The 20,710-nt window shown below is 46.0% G+C and overlaps 1 protein-coding gene across 1 annotated transcript in view; it reads left to right on the forward strand.

Annotated features, from left to right (window-relative positions):
* CASZ1 (castor zinc finger 1) overlaps positions 1–20,710 on the forward strand; it is a 51,819-nt gene that overhangs the window by 10,365 nt on the left and 20,744 nt on the right. Inside the window, exons 3-10 of the mRNA XM_059829851.1 lie at positions 206–1,046; positions 3,879–3,947; positions 8,808–8,898; positions 10,982–11,146; positions 13,705–13,877; positions 14,618–15,486; positions 17,484–17,628; positions 18,790–18,853. Of these exons, the coding sequence (XP_059685834.1) occupies positions 206–1,046; positions 3,879–3,947; positions 8,808–8,898; positions 10,982–11,146; positions 13,705–13,877; positions 14,618–15,486; positions 17,484–17,628; positions 18,790–18,853 (2,417 nt within the window). The remainder of the gene's footprint in view (positions 1–205; positions 1,047–3,878; positions 3,948–8,807; positions 8,899–10,981; positions 11,147–13,704; positions 13,878–14,617; positions 15,487–17,483; positions 17,629–18,789; positions 18,854–20,710) is intronic.

Below are 20,710 nucleotides of genomic sequence, written 5' to 3' on the forward strand. Positions count from 1 at the left end.
GAACTCTTTTTATTTTACCCCAGTATTAATTACTTTTTTTTTTTAAACAAATTAATTTAAGAGTCGTAAAACCTAACAAGTGAGCCAAACGTCAGTAGATCATGTTCCCCTCTCCCCCTACTCCCCCTCCTCGCTACTAGTGCTGGTATGGGAAGAGAAGAAAAATCAACGCCTTGTGTGACTCTCTCACTTTGGTTCTCTGTAGGGGAAGCTTCATCGCTGCGAGATTATGCCGCCACCACCATGAATGAGTTCCTGGGCATGTTCGGCTATGATGATCAGAACATGCGGGATGAGCTGGCCCGCAAGATCAGCTTTGACAAGCTGAACGCTGCTACCTCAGAGGCCACAGCAACTGCTGCCTCTCTCCCTGGCGAGGATGCCATGAGCAAACGAGCCCGCTTCTCCAAGTATGAGGAGTACATCCGCAAACTAAAAGCTGGAGAGCAGCTCTCTTGGCCCATGCACTTGGCCAAATCTGAGGAGTTGGGCTCCAAGCTGGGCAAAGAAACCTCGTCAGTACTGGCACAGCCCATTCGGGTGCCAGGTCCAGATGCCTCCATGCTGACGGAGACCAAAGCCACCATCCTGCCACTGCCCTCTCCCAGCAGTTCCCAGATGCAGGGCCTGATGTCACGGGCCTCCAAATATGACTTCTTCATTCAGAAGCTGAAGACAGGTGAGAGCATCAGGCCACAAAATGGCAATACTTACAAGAAGGCCTCCAAGTATGACCTAGAAAATGTCAAGTACTTGCACCTTTTCAAGCCTGGAGAAGGAAGCCCAGATATGGGAGGAGCCATCGCCTTCAAGACAGGCAAGGTAGGCCGGCCTTCCAAGTATGATGTGAGGAACATTCAGAAGCTTACTCCAGTAAAAGCTCCAACACCCAGCTTGGCCCCTGCTCCCCTTGCCAGTACCCCCAGCAGCACTCCTGTGGCTGGGCCAGAGCAGGCTGTCTCATTGCCATTCAACACTCCTGAGTACCTGAAATCAACTTTCTCCAAGACAGACTCCATCACAACTGGAACAGTCTCTACAGTAAAGTAAGTGTCCTTCCACTTCTCTTATCTTTGTATTAGTGGGGGATCATACCTAAAGTCTGTGTGTGGATCAGTGGGCAATTTCAGTTCGCGTGATGATAAATACTGCACTGTTTGCGTGGTGTTTCTTTTTGCTCTGATTTGGAGTGCCTGCTCCTCTGTTGCACCTTACATCTCTGTTTAGCTTATTTGCACTTAGGATGTGGCCTGACATCAGCAGTCACAGCCACGAATCTAGAGCCCGCTAGCTCCTGGGTTCGTATGTTAAAATGAAAGATAGGGAGCATGGTGCTGTCAGCACTCTAAGGTCAAGATTGTAACTACTTTCTCCTTTTTCCGGTTCCCCAGGCATCCAGCTGTGTCTGTAGGAGAACCTGATTCTTGCTTCCATTTAACTCAATGGCAAAACTCTGCTGACTTCATTGTTAGCAAGATGGGGCTTTTTGTTTGTCCCAGAACTCAGAAGAAATTTTGGTGCCTAATTCCCATCAATTTTCATAGGACTTAGGCATATACATACTTCTGTGGGGCCAGGCCTGTGTCTTCTCAATTTGCTCGTTCCTTACACAAATAGAGGTGATTCAATTACCCCTCAGACTGGGCAAACTCATTAGCCCAATTACCACTAATAACCTCCTACACATACGTTGCTGGCAATCTCTGCAGTGATGCCATTGACTGAATGGAGCTATCTGAAGGCCTAGCCAAACCTTGGGTTACTTTTTAATGTTGCTTCCAGAGGTGGTAGCTGTAGAAAAACTACATATGTACAGGAGGCTGCAAACAGGGAGGAAGGGAGGGACTTCTCTGCTTTCTTGTCATGGTTTGGATTTACTTGTTTCTCACTGTGGACCTGGGGCTGTTGTGAGCTGTGAATCCCATGGGTCAGTTTTAGTAAGTCTAGGACCTCTGGCCTGCACTTCTGTGGCAAATGCCATTACACGCACCCTACTACTTTGCCCTCTGGTAAGGAGGAAGGCTGTTTTCTGTTTAATATGTGGACCTAGGAGGCCTTGGGCTGAATCCTCACTTGAATGCTCTTTGTAGTCTCAGGCAAGTCTGCATCCCCTACTTCCCATGTTTCCCCACCTGGAAGCTAGAGCTAATGATACCTGTCTTCCATGTAAAACAGTCATTTCCCAACTGCCTGCAGACAGATTTGGGAGCTCTGTGGTTAAGGTGTATGGGAAAGGGCAGAGGATTATTAATATTTGCATCTGGCCCCTGCTCAGGATGAACCCTGTGTGTGCTCCAGATGGCAGGCAGGGACTCCTATTACTGAAAAACACTGTGGTGTCAATATTCCTGTAGGCACAGTGCCTTGTTGTGATGGGTGACTTGGCCAGGGACTCTGTGCCTGAAGAGTCTGCAGAACGCTCAGCTGCCTGGAGTTCTAGAGCTGTGCTAGAGCTGTGCTTGGGCAGCTGTGAGCCTCTTCTTACCTGCTTGGGTGTTGCACTGGGATCCCAGTTTGATTTCCTTTCTTTTGCTCATTTCCTGCCACTTGCAGATGTGGGTTTGCAGCACCATGGTGATCCCTCCTTTAGCCACAGGACTTCCTCAACTGGGGCATCATGATGGGGCTGCAGCAGAAATGGAGGTGACCAGGGCCTTCAGCCTGCCAGTTCCCAGTGTTGTGATCACACACTGGAGTACAGAAGGGGCTCTGGTCCCTTCTCCTTCAGGCTGCTTACTAGATACAGGCTTTCACGATAAAACAAGGCAGCCCGTTAATTGTGCTGGTGGAGGAAGTGCTGACTGTGGTATCTGGGACCTGGCTTTCCATTCACAGACCCCACTGGGACCAAATAACCTGGCAGAAATTACCCCTTACTCTCACGCCTGTGCACATATACCCTAGCCGTGGGTTTAAACTCTCTGACATCTAATGCTATTAACCTGCCCTGAACTAATCTACCTACTTGAAGTGCACTCTATGTGAAAGTGTCCTTGTTTAAACCAGGCTACAGAGCTGTCATGAGTAGGAGTGGAGGTTGGGTGGGGGCAAAACTGAAAAGAAGACTGTGTACAGCCTGTTTGGGATTGTGTTGATATGCCACCATCTCTTAGGCAGGCTGGAGTCTGGCCCTGTATCTCTTCTTCCTCTTGCTGAACTCATTGTGGATGTAATTTTTGTCTGCTTCCGAATGACGTTAAGTAACCCAGGCTTATGTGACAGTTGGGTGCAGTTGGGTTGGTTTTCTCATTGATTAAAATACACAAATACCTTTGCTGTCCCAATTGTGTATTGGAGTTGGGGTATCTGTGTGCAAAAAGAGGCAATTAAAGCCCCATGTAGGGAGCTGTAGCCACGTTGCCAGGACCGGGTAGGAGTACACTGGGCCTGCTGGCCATAGGAAATGTGCAGTAGCTGACAGCATGGGTGAAGCACAGAGACTCTGCTACAGTTGAGCCTGTGGCAGACGTGTCTCAATGGCCCTTCCGTGCACATAAGGGCAGTGTTGCAAGGCGCTGCAGGGAGGTGTTTGTTTTCATGTGGCCATCACTTGTTTGTATATGGGTATTTAGTTTTTTCTGTGGAAAAACACATTTTCATGGTTGGTCTTCTCAGTGTCTCCAAAAAACTGAACGGAGTCCTGCAGAGAGGGAACATGCAGGAGGGGTGGTAGGCGGACTGTATTTTTCCCTAGGAAAAGAAGGTACAGGATTTGAAGGGTAAGGGGGAGGGAGGTTAAACCCATGGGTGTCTTTGCTGGGTACTCTTCCGTGGGCCCTCTCTCCTGATGTGTCAGTGGTGTGTGAGAGAAACAAGGAGCTTAGACTGTGCCCTGTTCCTGCCTGCTAACCAGCTCTGCCCTGTGTGTTTCTCATTAGGAACGGATTACCCACTGACAAACCAGCTGTCAGCGAAGACGTAAATATTTACCAGAAGTATATTGCCAGGTAGGCAAAACTCTTGACTTGCTTGGGGAGAGGGCTGGAAGTAAGAGGGTGGAGTGGTGGTGGGAGAGATGAGGTCTTGTCCATCTGGATCAAGTGTTTAAACCAGTCATTGGCACTTCCATTTCCCTCTGGCATCTGTACTTGCTCTGTTCCCCTGCTCGGGAGAGCAGTAGCTGTGAGAGGTGTACAAGCATGCCAAGAGCATGCTCGGCTCCCCAGAGCTGTTAGACTTTGTGACAAATAGTGGAAAAATGTCTCACTGCAGAAGCCCAGGATTTAAATGGGAGCACTGTCTCTTGACTGTCATTCTTTCTGTCCATTGCTGTGCTGTCTCCAGCCTTTTTCCCCTCCCATGTCTAGTGCCTGCAGGAGGCAAGCAGAGAACATCTCACCTCTGAGAATCTAGGCTGGAGGAATTCACAAGTGACTCAAGTTTAGGCAGGTCTTGGCATCAATGTGGGATGTTTATCCTAGAATATTTTGCAGTTCATTTATGTGAGAAACCCTCACTGAATAAGGTGCAGACTAGGGCACCTTATCACAGCTTTGGGCAGGCTTAGGTCAGGAATGAGCGATGCTGAGAGTGAGCCCAAGGCTGTTGTGGTGAAACAGAGTGAGTAATGCCATGAGAGCCAGAGGGACAGAGGAGATTATTGCATAACACTTGCCTGTTTTAGAGCTCACAGTGTAAAGGGTCCATCAGCCTTTGTCCCGGGCCTGTTGAATCCTCCATCTGTACTGTGAGGAAGCTCACTACAAAAGCCCCTTGTGTACAGAAAGACACCAGGCAGGGAAGCTAGCAAACACTTCTGTCCAGAGGTAGAACTGAAGGGTTTGTTCCCACCAGCACTTGGGCACTTATTAACAAGAGGGGAGGGAAAGGTGTACTGGGCTTTCCCACCTTGCCAGAGTCTACAGAGAGTCTCTCTGTGGGAGGCAGTCAGCTGCTAGGAAGGTGCAGGGGAAGATCTTGGCACATCAGTGGGGGAAAAGGGTGGGAATAGTGCTCTCCCTAGCTGGAGAGTCAAACAAGAGGTGATCTCCCTTCCATCCCTTTTGCCCAAATCCCTGATGTAGGAGAAGGGGACAGAAAACCACATGGGAAGACAGGACAGTTGCACTACCACATGCAGCTTCTCAAGCAGCAATGCCTCTAGTGCATGTGGCAACTCACTGCCTTCTGGGAGAGTATAGGAATGAAAGCAGGGGTTTAAGCCCATCTTTGCATGGGGCAGAAGGAGCGCCCTTTTATTGCTGAGATTGCAGGAATCGCAGAGGTTGCAGTGAGACAGGAGATGCCACCTTTCTGTCCCCAGTTCCTCTCTCAAGCAGAGAAGTGTATAGACACTTCACCCACATCCACTCTTTGTAGCACTCTGCAGGCCCCTTCCCCTGGGTCAGGCAGGTAACTGAGGGAGGCTTGTGAGATAGCTAAGGGACACCACATCCTGCTTAAAAAGCTCCGCAAGCCGCCCGTTGGCAGCACAGCCACTTCCCTTCAATTTACACACAATTTTAAAAACAGTTTAAAGCCTTAAAATCAAGGGGTGGGGGGAGAGAGACACGACACTCTATGTCTGTACTGCATAATTAGCTTAATGAGTTTGCCAAAGCCACTGCCAAAAGCTGCCCAGGGATAATCCATTCTCTCACACAACAAAACAAAACCTCTTACTTAGCTAGTTTGGGTTGGGTTGTTTTTCCCCCCTGTATATTTATAATTAAAAAAAAAAAAAGACCACAGAAAAAATTATTATTATTATTATTAGTGCCTCAGCAGATGGTGCTTCTGGCAGCACTTGCTTAAATATTTATTTCTGTGTGGGTTTCCTCCCCCCTTGTAATTGGGGTGGGTTTTTTTTCTTCCTTCTTTCACATCATCGTTACAGGGTAATGAGTCTGTAAACACTCTCTAAGCATGCTGACTTCTTTATTTATTATTTTTATTATTATTTATTTATCTTGGTTTTTCTTTCTAACTCTTGCCAGATCAAGACTAGTTCATTCTGGCCGAAGTAAAAAAAAAGTGAACCGATTGAAGGAAGGGAAGGGGGAGGGGGTTGTTCTTGTGAAAATGAATCCATGTGCCTGTATGGACAATTTAGGAGTTTGGATTTGCATATCTGTGTGATTATATGGTCTGTGAGTTTGCTTCTTTCAGGTGCGTGTGTTTGTGTCTGATCGTGTGCATGAAAATTGTGGGTATGTTCATGTAAATTAAGAGGGGTGTTGGTGTACCTTAGTGTATGTGCATGTAAATGTGCGCGTGTGTATGTGTGTAAGTGTGTGGTGTGTAAGCTTTCCTGTTATGAAAAAGCTAAACAGATGCTGTGCTTTAAAAATTAATAGCTTTGAACTGTTTCAAGTGTCAGAAGAAACACAGGATAAATATAACCCTTTAGGAGCCTAACCTTGCAGGCTGAAAGAGTAGAATTTCCCCTTTGTGCTGTGTTCGTTTCTTCCCTCCTTCCCCAAGCACACGGTTTGGTAGAACACTTGCCTCTCCCTTCCTGCGCTGTAGACACCACACACACCCACCTTTCCGTGGCACGTGGAAGGGAGGGTAGGAGTTTGAAGTGCTAGAGTGCTTGTTTATCTGTTGCTTTTCAAGCTGAGCCCGTGAGTTACTCCTGCTAGGATGCTTCAAGTAACTCATCCCGTACAGTCAGATCTCTCTGGTGTCTGGCCCTTCTTTTACTGCAGTTGGCGTCTCTGGTCATTTTGCGTCCTCACTTTTGATAATATTTTGGGCTGCTTTGCTTCAAAGGTGTATATTTGTCAGCAAGGTCTTTATTTTCCTCCTCTCTGCCTGGCCTGCGCTCCACAGTTCTCCACAGCCCTTTGCTCTCTCTTCCCCATCTCATCAGTGGAATCGGGAGGAGACTTCCCGCAGAGCACTTTCTTTCCTTTAAAGCTGGTGGTGGTGCTGCTGACATAAAGCCCTGGCCTGGCAGGACCAGTTGGTTCGATCTGCTGCCGAGCTGCGTGTACCTGGTTAATGCCATGGTGACTCAGGCTGCTGCCCATGCTCTGTACTAGCCTCACAGTTGCCCAGGCATTGAGCAGGAATCGCTTCCTCTGCTTTCAGTTCCACACCTTTGTTTGTGCAGCCAGCCTTGCTGTTTGCCTTGTGGTTTGTTTCTTCTCTGCTGCTGAGGTTTGTTCCAGTTTCTCAATCACCTGTTCTGACGTGATCCTGATTTCCTGCAGTATTTCTTCTCCTTCCCCAGGGAAAGGCATGTCTGCTCCTGGCATCTGTCCCTGTCTCCCTTTGTGAATGCTGAGGCAAAGAAGTCATTTAATTTTTTAGCAATGTCTATCTTTTCTGTCAATTAAGTCCCCTTTCCATCTCCTAGAGGCCCTGCTGTCTCCACAGTTGACCTCTTCTTCCTTACTGTGCTTCAGAAATGCCTTATTTAATACTGCTTTTCATCCCGACTTTTTCTATCCTGTAGCTTAGCGTTACCTCACCTTATGATGATCCATAATCTTCCCTGCTCCTGCCCCATTCCTTGATTGCCCCAGGACACCCTCACTCCTCTCATTTTTCCTTTTTACCCGTTGCCCTTCCTTGTTTCTTTCCCATGCCCTTTATCAAATGCACTCCTGCTGCGTTTAGCAGTAAGTGACGTGAGGAACCTTTGAGGAACCTTTGAGCAGATGGTACTTTATCTTTGAATGTTTCCCCTCTGAGTCCCCTTCTCTCCACTGCTTTTCCCTTTCAAGCTCTTCAGCTTTTCCAGGGTCCTCTAGAATATACATCAGAGAGTTCATTGCACTGATTAGCCCGTTACTGGATCTTCCCCTTTTGCCAATTACTGATGTGTCTGTCAATACATTCTATGTACTGTCTGTTTGTATGTAGGTATTATATGGCCTTTCTGGTTTTTTTTCCACCCTGTATGTCAGGAGTTCCAAATTTGTTGTGTGGAATGCTCAGTGGCGGCCTGCAGAAATGGATTAGGTGCATGTTGTTGGCTGTTGCTTCTTGTGTCCTACTTCTAATTGCACTCAAAGGCAGGCTGAAAACTCTGTTGTTTGCATTGCGCTATTTTTTGTTGTGAGCAACTACTGTATCCACATGGAAAATAACGGTTAGCAGGGCTGTCATGCGTGGGAGAAGATGTGCTCACAGGATCAAGATGGTCTGCCTGTAATGCTTCGTTCTGTTCTTGTTGATCCATCTCGCCTATCTTCCCATTGATCTGTCCATGTTACTGAAAGTTCGTTCCTATGTAATCTTGCCATGATTGTCTTCTGTCTGTGTGGCTTACCATCTAATCCACTGGTTTGCAATCTTCTTTGTAGTGTGACACCATACTGTGATTAAAAAAAAGTCTTGAGACAGAACTCGTACAAACAAATGCCTGGTCTTTTCTGAGGCCCTACTAAAAGGGCGTATACGTAAAATTTAGAATCCATTTTTGACCGATGTTTATTTGTCTCCTTCTGGCATGGGAGATTTCTGAAACTCACTGCTGTGGTGTGTAAACTCGCAAATGAGAATTTTAGAATTGTATGATATTTAATTCAAGGAACCCTCCTTTCTTACTCTTCCCCAAGTAAGCAACTTAGATAATGGAGATTAATTTCAAAGGGAAAGACAGATCAGGGATGCACAGGATGTGAATGATCCTGCTCAAGAAGCACCTTTAAATAGTGACAAATAAGAAAAGGAAGGCGGGAGGGTCACCATCCTTGGAAAGGGTCTAAAGGAGATGGGGTTCAATGCCATAAACATGTGGGATGAAAGCAGGAACAGGACTTACTTTATTTGTACCTTGCTTACAGGCACTACTGTCAGGACACTGTTTCATTCTCTCTCTCTTTCTTTCTTCTGTCCTCCTCTCATGTTTGCAGGTTCTCTGGCAGTCAGCACTGTGGACATATACACTGTGCATACCAGTATCGAGAACATTACCACTGCCTTGACCCAGAGTGCAACTACCAGGTAAAAGAGTGGTAAAAAGTTATCAGCACAGCTACCTGAATGTAAAGGGGTACAACCTAGGGAAGATGTCTGTCCTCCTGTGCTTTCCTCCCCCATGCACGCACATGCCTCTTCACTTTTCTGCTCTGAGGGAGGGCAAGATGTATTTTGAACTTACTAGAATCCTATTTTGTTCCCATTTAACCCAATCTAAGACCATTTAGCCAAACCCAGACCACTATAATGACGAGCAGAATATAGATCAGCTCAAGTCAGTGGGAACTGCTCCAGATTTACATCAGTGAAACCAAGAGAATAAATTCTGCTGTGTTACAAATTGTGCCTGAAACTAGGGAATGCTGATCTGTTAGTCTGTCTCTTTCCCTCCTGCTGCCGGAGTGACATTGTAGCAGCAGTATCTGCAACAAAACACCCAATAAGACCAGCAGCAGTCCGGGATTTGTGGGGAAAGCGTGGGGGCAGGAGCATGTGCGATGCTGTAATTACTGGGAGAACTGCCAGGGTAAGCGACATCAAGCCAGCCGAGTCACGTGCTGTGTTTGTTTACCCTCTTCCCAGGTCTGTGAGTTTGACACTGCCATTTCTGTGGTCAGGCTGCATGTGTGTAAGTGGGAATCCCAGAGTTTGCCTCTACTGTGCATCAGACACAACTTCAGCCTTACCCCAGGAGACCTTTGGGTCTCAAAGGAATGAGTCTGACCACAGCATAGGAAGTTGATCTGGATCTGCTGAGCTTGACTGTGGGTTTCTATTGATCAAAGGAGAGTTTGTCTCTGCGATGCATGTAGTGGTCTTCCTAGCCCAGCATTTGGTAATCAAGATGAGTCTGTCCCAACTGTGACACAGCTATCTCTGCACCAGAAAGAGAGAAACACAAAGGATGGAAAGACAGAAAATACTATTATTATGATTGGCTTCATGATTATTTCCTAAGGAGTCAGGAAGCTGCTTGCAAAGGAGCTCTCTGGTCTCACAGGGAATAAGGATTTAGGCTGCTTTTTAAAATGCAAATTATTTTATGGCTGAGATATATTTTAGAATAAGTAACACTCTGTAATAAGTGGGCACAAATTAACGATGATTGGCAATAGCAATCCTGTATGTACACCCTGGGAAATCATACTTCCAGCCTCCAAGGGATTCCTGTTGAAATCTATATCCATATATTCCCATGCCAATACCAACGAGATTGATCAGGATTGATATTATAGGAGGAAAGAGTGGAAGCGATAATCATTTGTTTCCTATGAGGGAGACTAGAAAAGTTGTTAAACATTAGAATACAGGCCTTTTCAATTACTCCTCAAAATAAATGGATATTGATTTCTTTTTAAAAAAATCAGATTTACTTTCCCACCTTCACTGTTAAATATTGATGTCTGTGGGAAATAGAAATGAAAAGCTTCATTTTAAAGGCACTTAGCCTGCTCTGACAGTGGGGTACCCCTTCATTACTTCAAGCAGGTAGAGGATGAAAAGGATATTCTGGGCATACAGATTTAGCTCTGAGCTCCACTACCATCTTTTTCTGTGACTGGAAGAAAGTTCTGTGTCCCTGTTTTCCTAATAAAGCCATCCTACCTTGTAGGGAAGGCAGAAGACTTACAATGGGAAGATACTATAAAAGAGCAGAGTGTTTTTCCCAATTTCTAGTCTGACATGAATGTGGCAGCCAGTGTCTCGCTAACCACTACACTGGGTGATTTGGAAGCTTGGATTACTCTCTTGTAGGCTGTTTAGTTCACTGGTTTGCTTTCTAACTATAGCAGTTCTTGAGATAGTAGCAGCTAAAATTATGTTAGAAGAATTGCAGTCTTAAAGCTGCAGGGAGAGTATTCTGGACATCACCCCAGTGTTATGTTTACTCTACAACTTTTCATGTGTAGATACTTTTCCCTTTACCAAGAAGATACATGCACACAATTCCTCTTTAATCTGACTCTCTTGGAGTGATGACTGCTGAGCTTTAAACTCCTAGTACCATAAGTTTATTAACAACAACAAAAAAAAAATACTCTGCCCCCAGGATTACTCACCCTCTCCCATCACGTGTGTCTCACTGTCTGTCTCTGTATCTCTCCAGAGATTCACTAGTAAACAGGATGTGATTCGGCATTACAACATGCACAAGAAACGTGATAATTCCCTCCAGCACGGCTTCATGCGCTTCAGCCCCTTGGATGACTGTAGCGTGTACTATCATGGCTGCCACCTGAATGGGAAAAGCACACACTACCACTGCATGCAGGTAACAGCTGGACTGGGGAATAGGTGGTAGCACACGAGGCAAATGAAAAGCCATTGTTTGAGCTGTGTCCTTTTTGGGGTGGACTGAAAGGATTCTTGACTTCAGGCAGCCCAACGCTTCCTTCTTAGAGAGCAAGGGGCTGTCCTGAGGCAAAGGGGTGACATTCATAGCCTCTCTTGCTCACTTCTGCTTCAGGCACCTCTTTGAAGAGGCTGTGCCCTGTCCTCACTGCACTTGCCCTGCCAAGTGTTAGGAAGGACGAAGGGAAGCACCATTCTCTGTTTATAGAAGCCTTGTGCATGCAGTGAGGCAAAGCAGATCTCAAGATTTTCTCACAGTCTTGGACTTCACTTGTTCAAACAAATCGCTTTCCCTGAGATTCAGGGACCTCTCTGTGATGGCACTGCACTGCCTCTACCCAAATCTGGTCTGTCACTCCCTTGAAATCAGACTTTTCTGTGACACATCTGCCCTTTAACACTGGGTTAATTTCCTCCATAATCAATTTCTAAAGTAATTAAACTTCAGTGTCACCTATCTAGACTTAACACCCCTGGTTCTTCATGTCCTTCACCAGTGGCACTGGAGTTTACTTGTCTGTGGTGTAGGCCGGGAGCTTTCAAGAGCCAGCCAGGCTTCAACAGCAGCGTAACCAGGGTTGAAGTTGCTGTATAGGTGTAACTGTGACGCCTTTACTGTTTTTAGACACGGACACACCAGATTGTTTGGGTCTTACCCTGATTGTTCGTCAGATTAGAGGGTTTGATATGTACTTGTTTTATTAGAATTGTGGCCTAAACTATCGCCATGAGAATGTGCTGTAGTTACAAACAGAGTAATCGGGCAACCCTTGGTGAAAGCTTTTCTGTTCAGAAAACTCAGGTCTCGCTTCTTGCGCTATCCCAACAGTTTAAGACCCCAGTTAAAGTCACAAGGCCTTAATCACATGCTTAAACGCTTTGCTGGGATAGACTTCATCGTATGTTTAACTTGAAGTCAGTTAGCCTTTCTGAAGTCAATGGGGCTTAAGCACATACTTAAACGTTAGGCATGCACTCAAGTACTGTGCTGAATAGGGGTTGGTTTAAGCATGTGCTTACAACCTTTGATAAATTGGGAACTTCATGTGACTTTCTCTTGAGGACATTTTTTGTTATGCTTCCATAATATTGATTGTTTAGTTTCTTCAATTGACCAGGATGGGATTTGTTTAATCTTTTTTTAAGAGTATGAGGAGCATTTCAGATCTTTAAATCACTCCGAGTTAGAATAGAGACCCTCGTTTACACAACTATATATGGGTAATTCCATCCTGTGCCCACTGTCTTCCAGTAAAATAATGTCCATGTAAGCACTGTCTTACAGGAAAGGTGTCTGAATATAAACTCCCAATTAAAGAAAATACTGCTTAAATGGCAGAATTTGTGCCATCCATCTCATGCGGTTTTTTTCCTTTATGTCCATAATTGGTGTGGATAAAATTCAGTTAGTTGTTTATATAAACTGACATTTTTTTAGGCTTTAGCACCAAGAGCTGCATTGCAAATTATTCCTAAGGAGGTTTTTGTTTAATTCTTTTTTTTAATGCCATGCAGGGTCTGTCTTTTTTCAAGGTGTCAGTGCAGAGAGAGAGAGGCTTTTTTATATTGGAAATAGCTGGAGATCCTTTTTATTTTTTTTTCTGGGTATTTGTCATGGGTTTTGTTATTGCCTGTTTGAATCAACCTGGGCTGAACTAAGAGGTGGTGTTTTCGTTTTCTTCACTTCTGAGATGGTGCAGGCATTGGCACACATTGTGCTAGAGAAGAAAAGAAAAAAAAAATCCTCCCTCAGCAGGGCTGAGGACGTTTTCAGATTCCAGTGTTTTTTTACTCAATATGGCAAAGTTGCCCGCTTTACCCAGAGGAAGGCAGGTTTTCAGCATTCCGTCCTCGTCACACCATTCCCATTTGCTGCACGAGTTTAAAATTATTGAACTGGTAGTCTTGAACAGTGACGGGGAAAAAAAGTCACCAGTTTGCTAAGATCAGCTGAACATAGGGTTTATGCTTTGCTGGAATGAAACCCATATATTACAAGCTCAAAAGATTGGCCTCATGTTGCACCACCCTGCCTTACCTCCCAGAAGCACTAAAGAGGTAAATAACTCATTCCCACTCAATTTTGTATTCCCCAAATAGATGAAGGTCCTACTTCGTTCCATGTTGCTCCAAGATAACAAAAAGTAATGGCATCTGTCAGTGTTCTTTCCTCCTTAAGTGCAGGAACCCTGCTTACTGCCTCCCTAAGCAGGCATGATTATCTGTAGCTGGTCTTTTATCCCTTTGCATCCTTCCCTTTTTTTCTTACTGTTTCATGCCCAGAGAGTTGGGTTTATTTCACAACTGCTGTATCAGTCTTTAGATTGGGAATTAAAGTGATGACTTAATACTCCTAGGAGAAGTGCACAAATGGAACTATTAAATGTGTGTGCGCTGCTCATATGTTTATTATTGCTTGCAATAATGGTAGGCTGTTAAAACGCTGTGCTGATGACTCCCTGTTTTGGCCTGGGGTAGGTGGGTTGTAACAAGGTCTATACAAGCACCTCTGACGTGATGACCCATGAGAACTTTCACAAGAAGAACACACAGCTCATCAACGACGGGTTTCAGCGGTTCCGTGCCACGGAGGACTGCGGCACTGTGGAATGCCAGTTCTACGGGCAGAAAACCACTCACTTTCACTGCAGGTGAGGCAGCAGGGAAGGGGAGGAATCCTGCCTCAGAGTTGTGTGATCTGTTTGCTGCCTCCTGCCAAGTCATAAATGGAGGAGTATACACAGGGACTTGATTTTCCCTGTTGTGACCTTCTCAGTACTGCTCTCGAGAGAACTCACGCTCCAGGGCAGATGTGATTTCCAGGATCTTGCCATATACCACTGTGAAGGCAGGAATGTGATCTGAGGTGATCTGAGGAAAGTAGAATAGATCCTAGAATCATTTGGGAGAGAGATCACAGTGCTCTTCAGAGTTCGACTGAAGTAGGCCATTAATATACTGCTAATCAATGGCACTTCCATGCTAGAGTTCTTTCCAGCCAACAGTCAGCCAGCTCATCCCTTTCAGGGACGGACTCTGCCTTCTGTACACAAATGCTCTTCTGTTGATTTCTCATGTTCTCAGGAAGAGTAGGAAAGCACAGTTTGTACCTTAGTTCCCTTTAGCTGCTGTTTTGGTTGGAACTTTTAGTGGTGGGTGTCTGCATCCCTATGTTATTGTGGCCGTTCCTCAGAGTGGAGTGAGCTCTCTCACATGGCAGCGTTTTTGCTTGCCTTGGTGTCACGCATAAAGCTCCTCAACACCTTTGCAGCCAGGCCCATTGTCTCATACTGGCCCCGGTTCTTATCCTAGAGGGAGGCAGGTGACAGCAGTTGCGTTGTGCTCCTAGACCACACAGCCAACCACCCTCTCCTCCTTGATGCCCTTGCAGGCGACCTGGGTGTACGTTCACCTTCAAGAACAAGTGTGACATTGAGAAGCACAAGAGCTACCACATCAAAGATGATGCCTATGCCAAGGACGGTTTCAAGAAGTTCTACAAGTACGAGGAATGCAAGTATGAGGGCTGTGTCTACAGCAAGGCCACCAACCACTTCCACTGCATAAGGGCAGGCTGTGGTTTCACCTTCACCTCCACCAGCCAGATGACCTCCCATAAACGCAAACATGAGCGCCGGCACATCCGGAGCTCAGGAGTGCTGGGCCTGCCTGCCTCTCTCCTGGGGTCCAAGGATAACGAGCAAGAGGAGTCCAGTAATGATGACCTTATTGACTTCTCTGCTATGAGCTCGAAGAACTCCAGCCTGAGTGCCTCCCCCACCAGTCAACAGTCTTCCGTTTCTCTCATAGTCCCAGCTGCACCCTCCTCTGCTGCTGAGCTTGCTTCCTCACAGGCCAGCAAGTCTGCCAACAGCATGACACCAGCCACCAAGATCTCTGGCCTGCTCTCCCAGGCTCTTCCCAGCAATATACCCTTGGCCCTGGCACTCTCCAATTCAGCACTTCCTGGAACAGCTGGATCCTTTTTCCCCATCATCCCCAGTCGGGTCTCTACACCACTTCCTGCCAGCTCAGCTAATCTGATGACTGCTGGTTCTTCTGGCACCAATCCAACATCATCTGCTCCTACGGATTCCTCATCCCAGGCCATTTCAGGATCTGGTGAGCCAGCGGCTACTTCTTCTCCCGCTCCAGCGGCATCTATAATGGAAAGGATCTCTGCTAGCAAGGGATTAATCTCGCCTATGATGGCCAGGCTGGCAGCGGCTGCACTCAAGCCCTCTGTGGCACTTGAAGCAGGTGAGTTACCCTCATCAGTTGTGCTAGTGGTGGGAGGAAGAGCAGTGCCTGATGACTTGGAGGGGAGTGAATGAGAAGCCACTGAGTTGTCCATGGGACTGGAGGTGGGGAGCAGGTAGTAAAGGAACATAAATGGGAGGATAAATTTTGTCATGTCCTGTTAACCCTTGAAGAGAGCAGTCTTGGCATGGTTTCCTGCGGAGCCTGGCTATGCCCATGTGGCCAGAAGAGAGGCAGGAAGCACTGATTTGCCCACAAATGGAGTAGGCTTTTACCAGATTTGAAGGAAGAGTGTTGCCAGGTATATTACCTGGTTTGCTGTAGGCTGAAAAGAGAGAGGCACTGTATTAAAAATGGAAATGAAGAAAAAGCTTGACCAATACTTGCAGGCCATACAGCAGCCTAAGCCCTCTTCTGCAGACTGTACCGAGTTTTGGCTGGGCCTAGTGGTGTTGATCCTGTAGGTCATTACCAATGGTTTTTCTGATCTGGGGGGTTGGTTCTGTGCTCCAGCTCTGTTGTCCCAGCTGTGGCGTTGGAGGCAATGTTGGTACAGTCCACAAACTGGACCCTTCTGTTCAGTTCTTGCAAGCTGTGCTTCTCTGTCCCTGCAGCTCCCTGAGATGCAAGGGTCAGCGGCACCATGAGAGGGTAAAAGATGGGAATGAGAAGTCCCCTGGGGCAGCCCGGAGCTCTTCCTGCTGCCACCTAGACCTGGGGCAGGTCGTTGCCTGTGCCCAGCCCTGCCAGCTGGGGCACATGGGCACATGGGGCTCCCTCAAGAGCACGGGGTACCTCCACAATCTCCTGCTGAACATGGTCAGCTCATGGTGGGCAGCGTGGGGTCGTGGAGGGGAGGCTCTGCCTGGCAGCACCTTGTGGCATTGGGCTGCCCCACAGCCTCCTTCACCGGGGCGTGGAAAGGCCAGAGCAGGCTGCTGGCCCATGGGTGCATGAGCGCTGCCGATGTTCCCTTCTACCCAAGAGCAAGCGAGGGAGTAGGGCGAAGTGATGTGATTAAAGAGGGAGGGGAACTTTCACATACTTTAAAAATTATTTTTTGAAAAATTGTTTCCTAAAGCAGAGAAAGGTCATTGAGGGAACTATTTTCCTTTATTTTTTAATAAAATGCCACTTGCTGTCTGAGAAGCAGCTCGCCGTCAGCTGTACTGCCGGAGGGTAAATTAATATTTTAGTCACTTGGGGATTGTGGAAAAAAGCTCTGCAGACATGTTCCTGTCAGCAACTTTTTTTCCCTCCTTTTTTCTTTGCTGTTCTTCTTAATTTTTTTTCTTTAATTTGTTCTCCCGTTTTCCCCCCTTTCCTCTTTTTTCTCTTCCTTTAATTTGAATTTTTCTTTCATGGGCTCAGCACTAAACCTCCCCCCAAAAAAGAAGAATTCCCCCTTTTTGTGGGGACAGCGTGATGGCGGTGGCGAGAGGTGGCGCAGTTCGAACCGATCCCATTGGCTGTCACCTTCGATAGCCCCGACAGGGCAGATGCTCCTGCTGGGCACGCGCAGTGGCGGGCCATCGCTGTCGCTACGGCAACGCTGGGATTGGGGACGAGAAAGGGGGCTTGACTAGCAGTCGAAAGCTGCCACATTGCCTCAGCATTAACAGAGTCTTTAATAAACGCTTAAGAGGCAGCCCCGCAAATTAGTTATGACAGTTTGTGCAGAGAATCAGGTCTCCCCCACGCTCCTTCCGCCCTTCTCCTTTAAAGGGCCCATAGCCTGGACAACTTTGACATAATTTTGCAATAATTATCACTTGAAGAATTTCCACGCTGGAGTGGACGTCAGAACCCATCATGTCAGCTTGGCAATAAACGCTGACCAGCAATCCCAGCACTTCCCTCCCCCCACACTTTTTCTGTGCTTTTTCCATTTATGCACTGGTGCTAGTGATTTAACTTACTTACTTGCCACTGTAACCTCATTTTAGACCTGCATTTTTCATTTAATTTTTGCATTTAATTTTGGTGTCTTTCTCAAGCAGGAAATGGACAACCAGCAGCTCCCGGACGGTTCAATCCAGTTCAGGTGAAGCAGGAACCTGTGGAGGCCATGGGATCGTCATCTGCCACCAGTCAGGACTCCTTGCAGGAGCACAGCTTGGACCTGAGCGTCAAGGATCATGGGTGAGAAAAGTGCGCAGGCAGGCCCACTTAGCTCTTCCCAGCATCAAGCTCTGAGAATTTTCTGTATCTGTAATATGAGAGGACACAACATGAGCTGGACACCCCCAAACTGGAGGCAGGGAGGCTCTCTCTACTCCCCCTCGAGTGTATGTTCTCCAGACTTTTTTGGGCTCACAAGCAATACTGACTCTTTGACAAGAGCCCCACCTCTTGTGCTCCCCTCTGAAAAACAAGCCACTGGCAAAGTGCCTTCTTTCACTTAGATACTCCTGCTGTTCTCATCAAGAGCTGGTGGAAGGCTGCTCCAGTGCTACACTTTCAGCACACTTGAATCAGGTCTAAGAGAGGCACCTACCAGAGAAACTGGACACACAAAACAATTGGGTGTCAGGCTAACTCTGGTCTGGGTCTGGCATGTGCTAATCTATAGTTATGGTGATGAATCTTTGCACTTGTGCAGATGCCAGTGCACCTATCTCAAAGCATGTGTCCCACTTGTCCAGCATCTCTACTGAGAATAGGAGTGTTTGGGGATTGTCCTGTGTGGAAAAAGTGCAGAGGAACTGATACTGGGGATAAGTGAGCCTGCTCCACTTTGACCTTTGTATGCATTCCTTTCCATACTTTATTTAAACAAGCCTCAATTTGGGACCCCAGCACTTGTAGTCAGCTAGAACTATTACTGATGCATGTGAAATACTAAGGTTGCCTTTCAGCATGCTTAGCTGTGGCCATAAGGATTGTTGCCTTGCCTTCTCTGCTGCCGAGGGGGCCTGTGTCCCTGGCAGCGTTAAGTCTTTCGTCAGCACCCCCCCTGGTTTTGTGGCGTATTTTTGAAAGTTCTGACGGGATGAAGGAGTAAAACATGGGGTGGGTTGTGAGTCAGCTAATAAGAGTGTGATGGTGTGGATGCTGGAGGAAGAAGTCTGGACTGTTAAATAGCTGAAAGAACTAAATTCTGCAAACTTCGGACTCTCTTTCTCTGCATCTTGGCTATCACAAGTAGAAGAGTTTGGCCTGCCCAAGGGAGGGTGGGCATCATTCTCTTCCTCCGGATGTAGCAGGTGAGGAGTGAGGCAGCTTGAAGGGAGAAGGATTAATCTCAGTGCTCACAGTCCCTGTGCACATCTTAACTAAACCCTGTTGGTTTGTGTGTTCCAGTAATGAATCAAATGGCCACACAGTCTCGGCAAATTCATCTCTTTTATCCTCGCTTATGAATAAGGTAAGAGCCATCCATCAAACGCCTTTCATTCCCCCCACCAAGAGAAATTAAAGCTGCGATGGCGGGGAGGGGGGGAAGAGATGCGTTTGTTTTTTAATGTTTTGCCTCTAATAAGATGAGTTTGTACCATTTAAATTTTGAGACCATTTTTCATCGGATATAATTTCAGAGCCACTGCTTACGAATTAATTTAATGAACTGGCTGAAGAAATATATTGCAGCCTCTGACACCTTCTTTTTTTTTTTTTTCATCCTTTCTAGACAGAGGAGGGCTCCGAAAGATTTTTTTTTTTTTTTTTTTCATTTTTATTTCCAGAACCTGGCAACTTCTCTCTCGCTCTCTTTTTATAGTTACTCATTTTGTTTATTCACTCAAAAACATTTTCTTTCATTGGGGGAGGGGGAGGAGAATCATTTGTTTTTATGAAAGAGAAGAAGAAAAAAATTAGAAGTTTTGAGCCAAAATCATCAATTTCTGTCTTTCTGGTGTGAGTAATGGTGTCGAACAGAGCCCCCTTTACCATGTTCTAGAATATTTATTTTAGATAATGCATGGTTTCTTTTTCCTTACTTTTTCCTTAAATTATACATCATCTCAAATACATATTTCCCTTTCACATGACAAATTCTACTGTACCAAGATTAATTTTGCTGTTGTATACAACTGCAGGAGAGATCAGGGCAGCCTTTGAGCCATGCTTTAATATTGTACTGTGTGATAGGTTTTACAGGCATAACTATTGCCATCCCCTTGGCTCTGGGCGTTACATGCATCAAGGCCATATAACCCTCAAGAGAGGGCAAAGTAACTTTGCCTAGTAATCTCTCGCCTCCTTTCTCTCTTACTTCATCACTCTTTTCTCTGTGTTGTTTAATTTCTGCGTTTATCCTTATGCTACTTTTCTCCTCCATTGGCTCTCTGTTACACTGGGTTTTTGATCTTCCCTTTTAAACTTAATTTCTTATTCGTTCCTGCCTATTGTCCCTTTAGTGATTCCAAATATGCAGCTCTTTCTCTAGTGAGTAAATCTATTTAGTAAGTCTGCTGTCTGGGGTCCTGGGTCATTCTGAAGGCCCCAGTTCAGGGAAATTCTGTTTCAATAGCTACTTCACTTGAAAATCTCCAGGAGAATATGCGATTTAAGCATATGCTGAGTAATAAGCATTTGTTTGCGTGCAGCCGTGCATAAGATTCTTTATGCTGTGCAAAATAAGTGTAGCATAGGTACAAAATACGAGTTCTTCAGGTTTGTTTGTTTTTTAAAGAAGGAATGGGATTAACCGATGACATAAACCAGCAAAGAATAGAGCCCAGTGATTTGAAGGAGCCTATTCCAAGACTTAAGGATTGCAGAATCAGGCTCGGTGTGCTTAGGAACACATCACACTTGCTTCTTCCTCTTGCTGCACACAATTTCTGTTCGTGGAGGAATCCTTCATTATTTGCCTAGGAAAAAGAACCCTTTACAGAAATTGAATGCCCAACAAACACCAATGGAAAAAGAGAACCTGAATTTCTGACTCCAGCCATAAAGAGTTGCAGTCTTCACATAGCAGCAGGGGCTTTACCTTCAGGGGGCATTAAGAGAGCCTCAAATAGCCAGGGTTCCTGTAGCGTATTGCAGTTTATTTAGGGGGGCTGTCAGGCTTAATTAACTGATATTTATAAAGGGCTTCAAGATCCTCAAGTGGGTGGAGTTTATAATGCAAGTATTGGGCCCGATCCTGCATTTTAGTCATGCTGTGAATTTCACTGTTGTTACTGGAGGTAACTGAGAGCACAACAAAGCAAGAAAGGGTCTAGGAAGTTGTGCATTTATTATGAAAGAAATTTTTTTCTCTAAGCACTCTTGAGTA

The sequence above is a fragment of the Gavia stellata genome, chromosome 27 (assembly GCF_030936135.1).
Source record: "Gavia stellata isolate bGavSte3 chromosome 27, bGavSte3.hap2, whole genome shotgun sequence".
Classification (NCBI taxonomy): domain Eukaryota; kingdom Metazoa; phylum Chordata; class Aves; order Gaviiformes; family Gaviidae; genus Gavia; species Gavia stellata.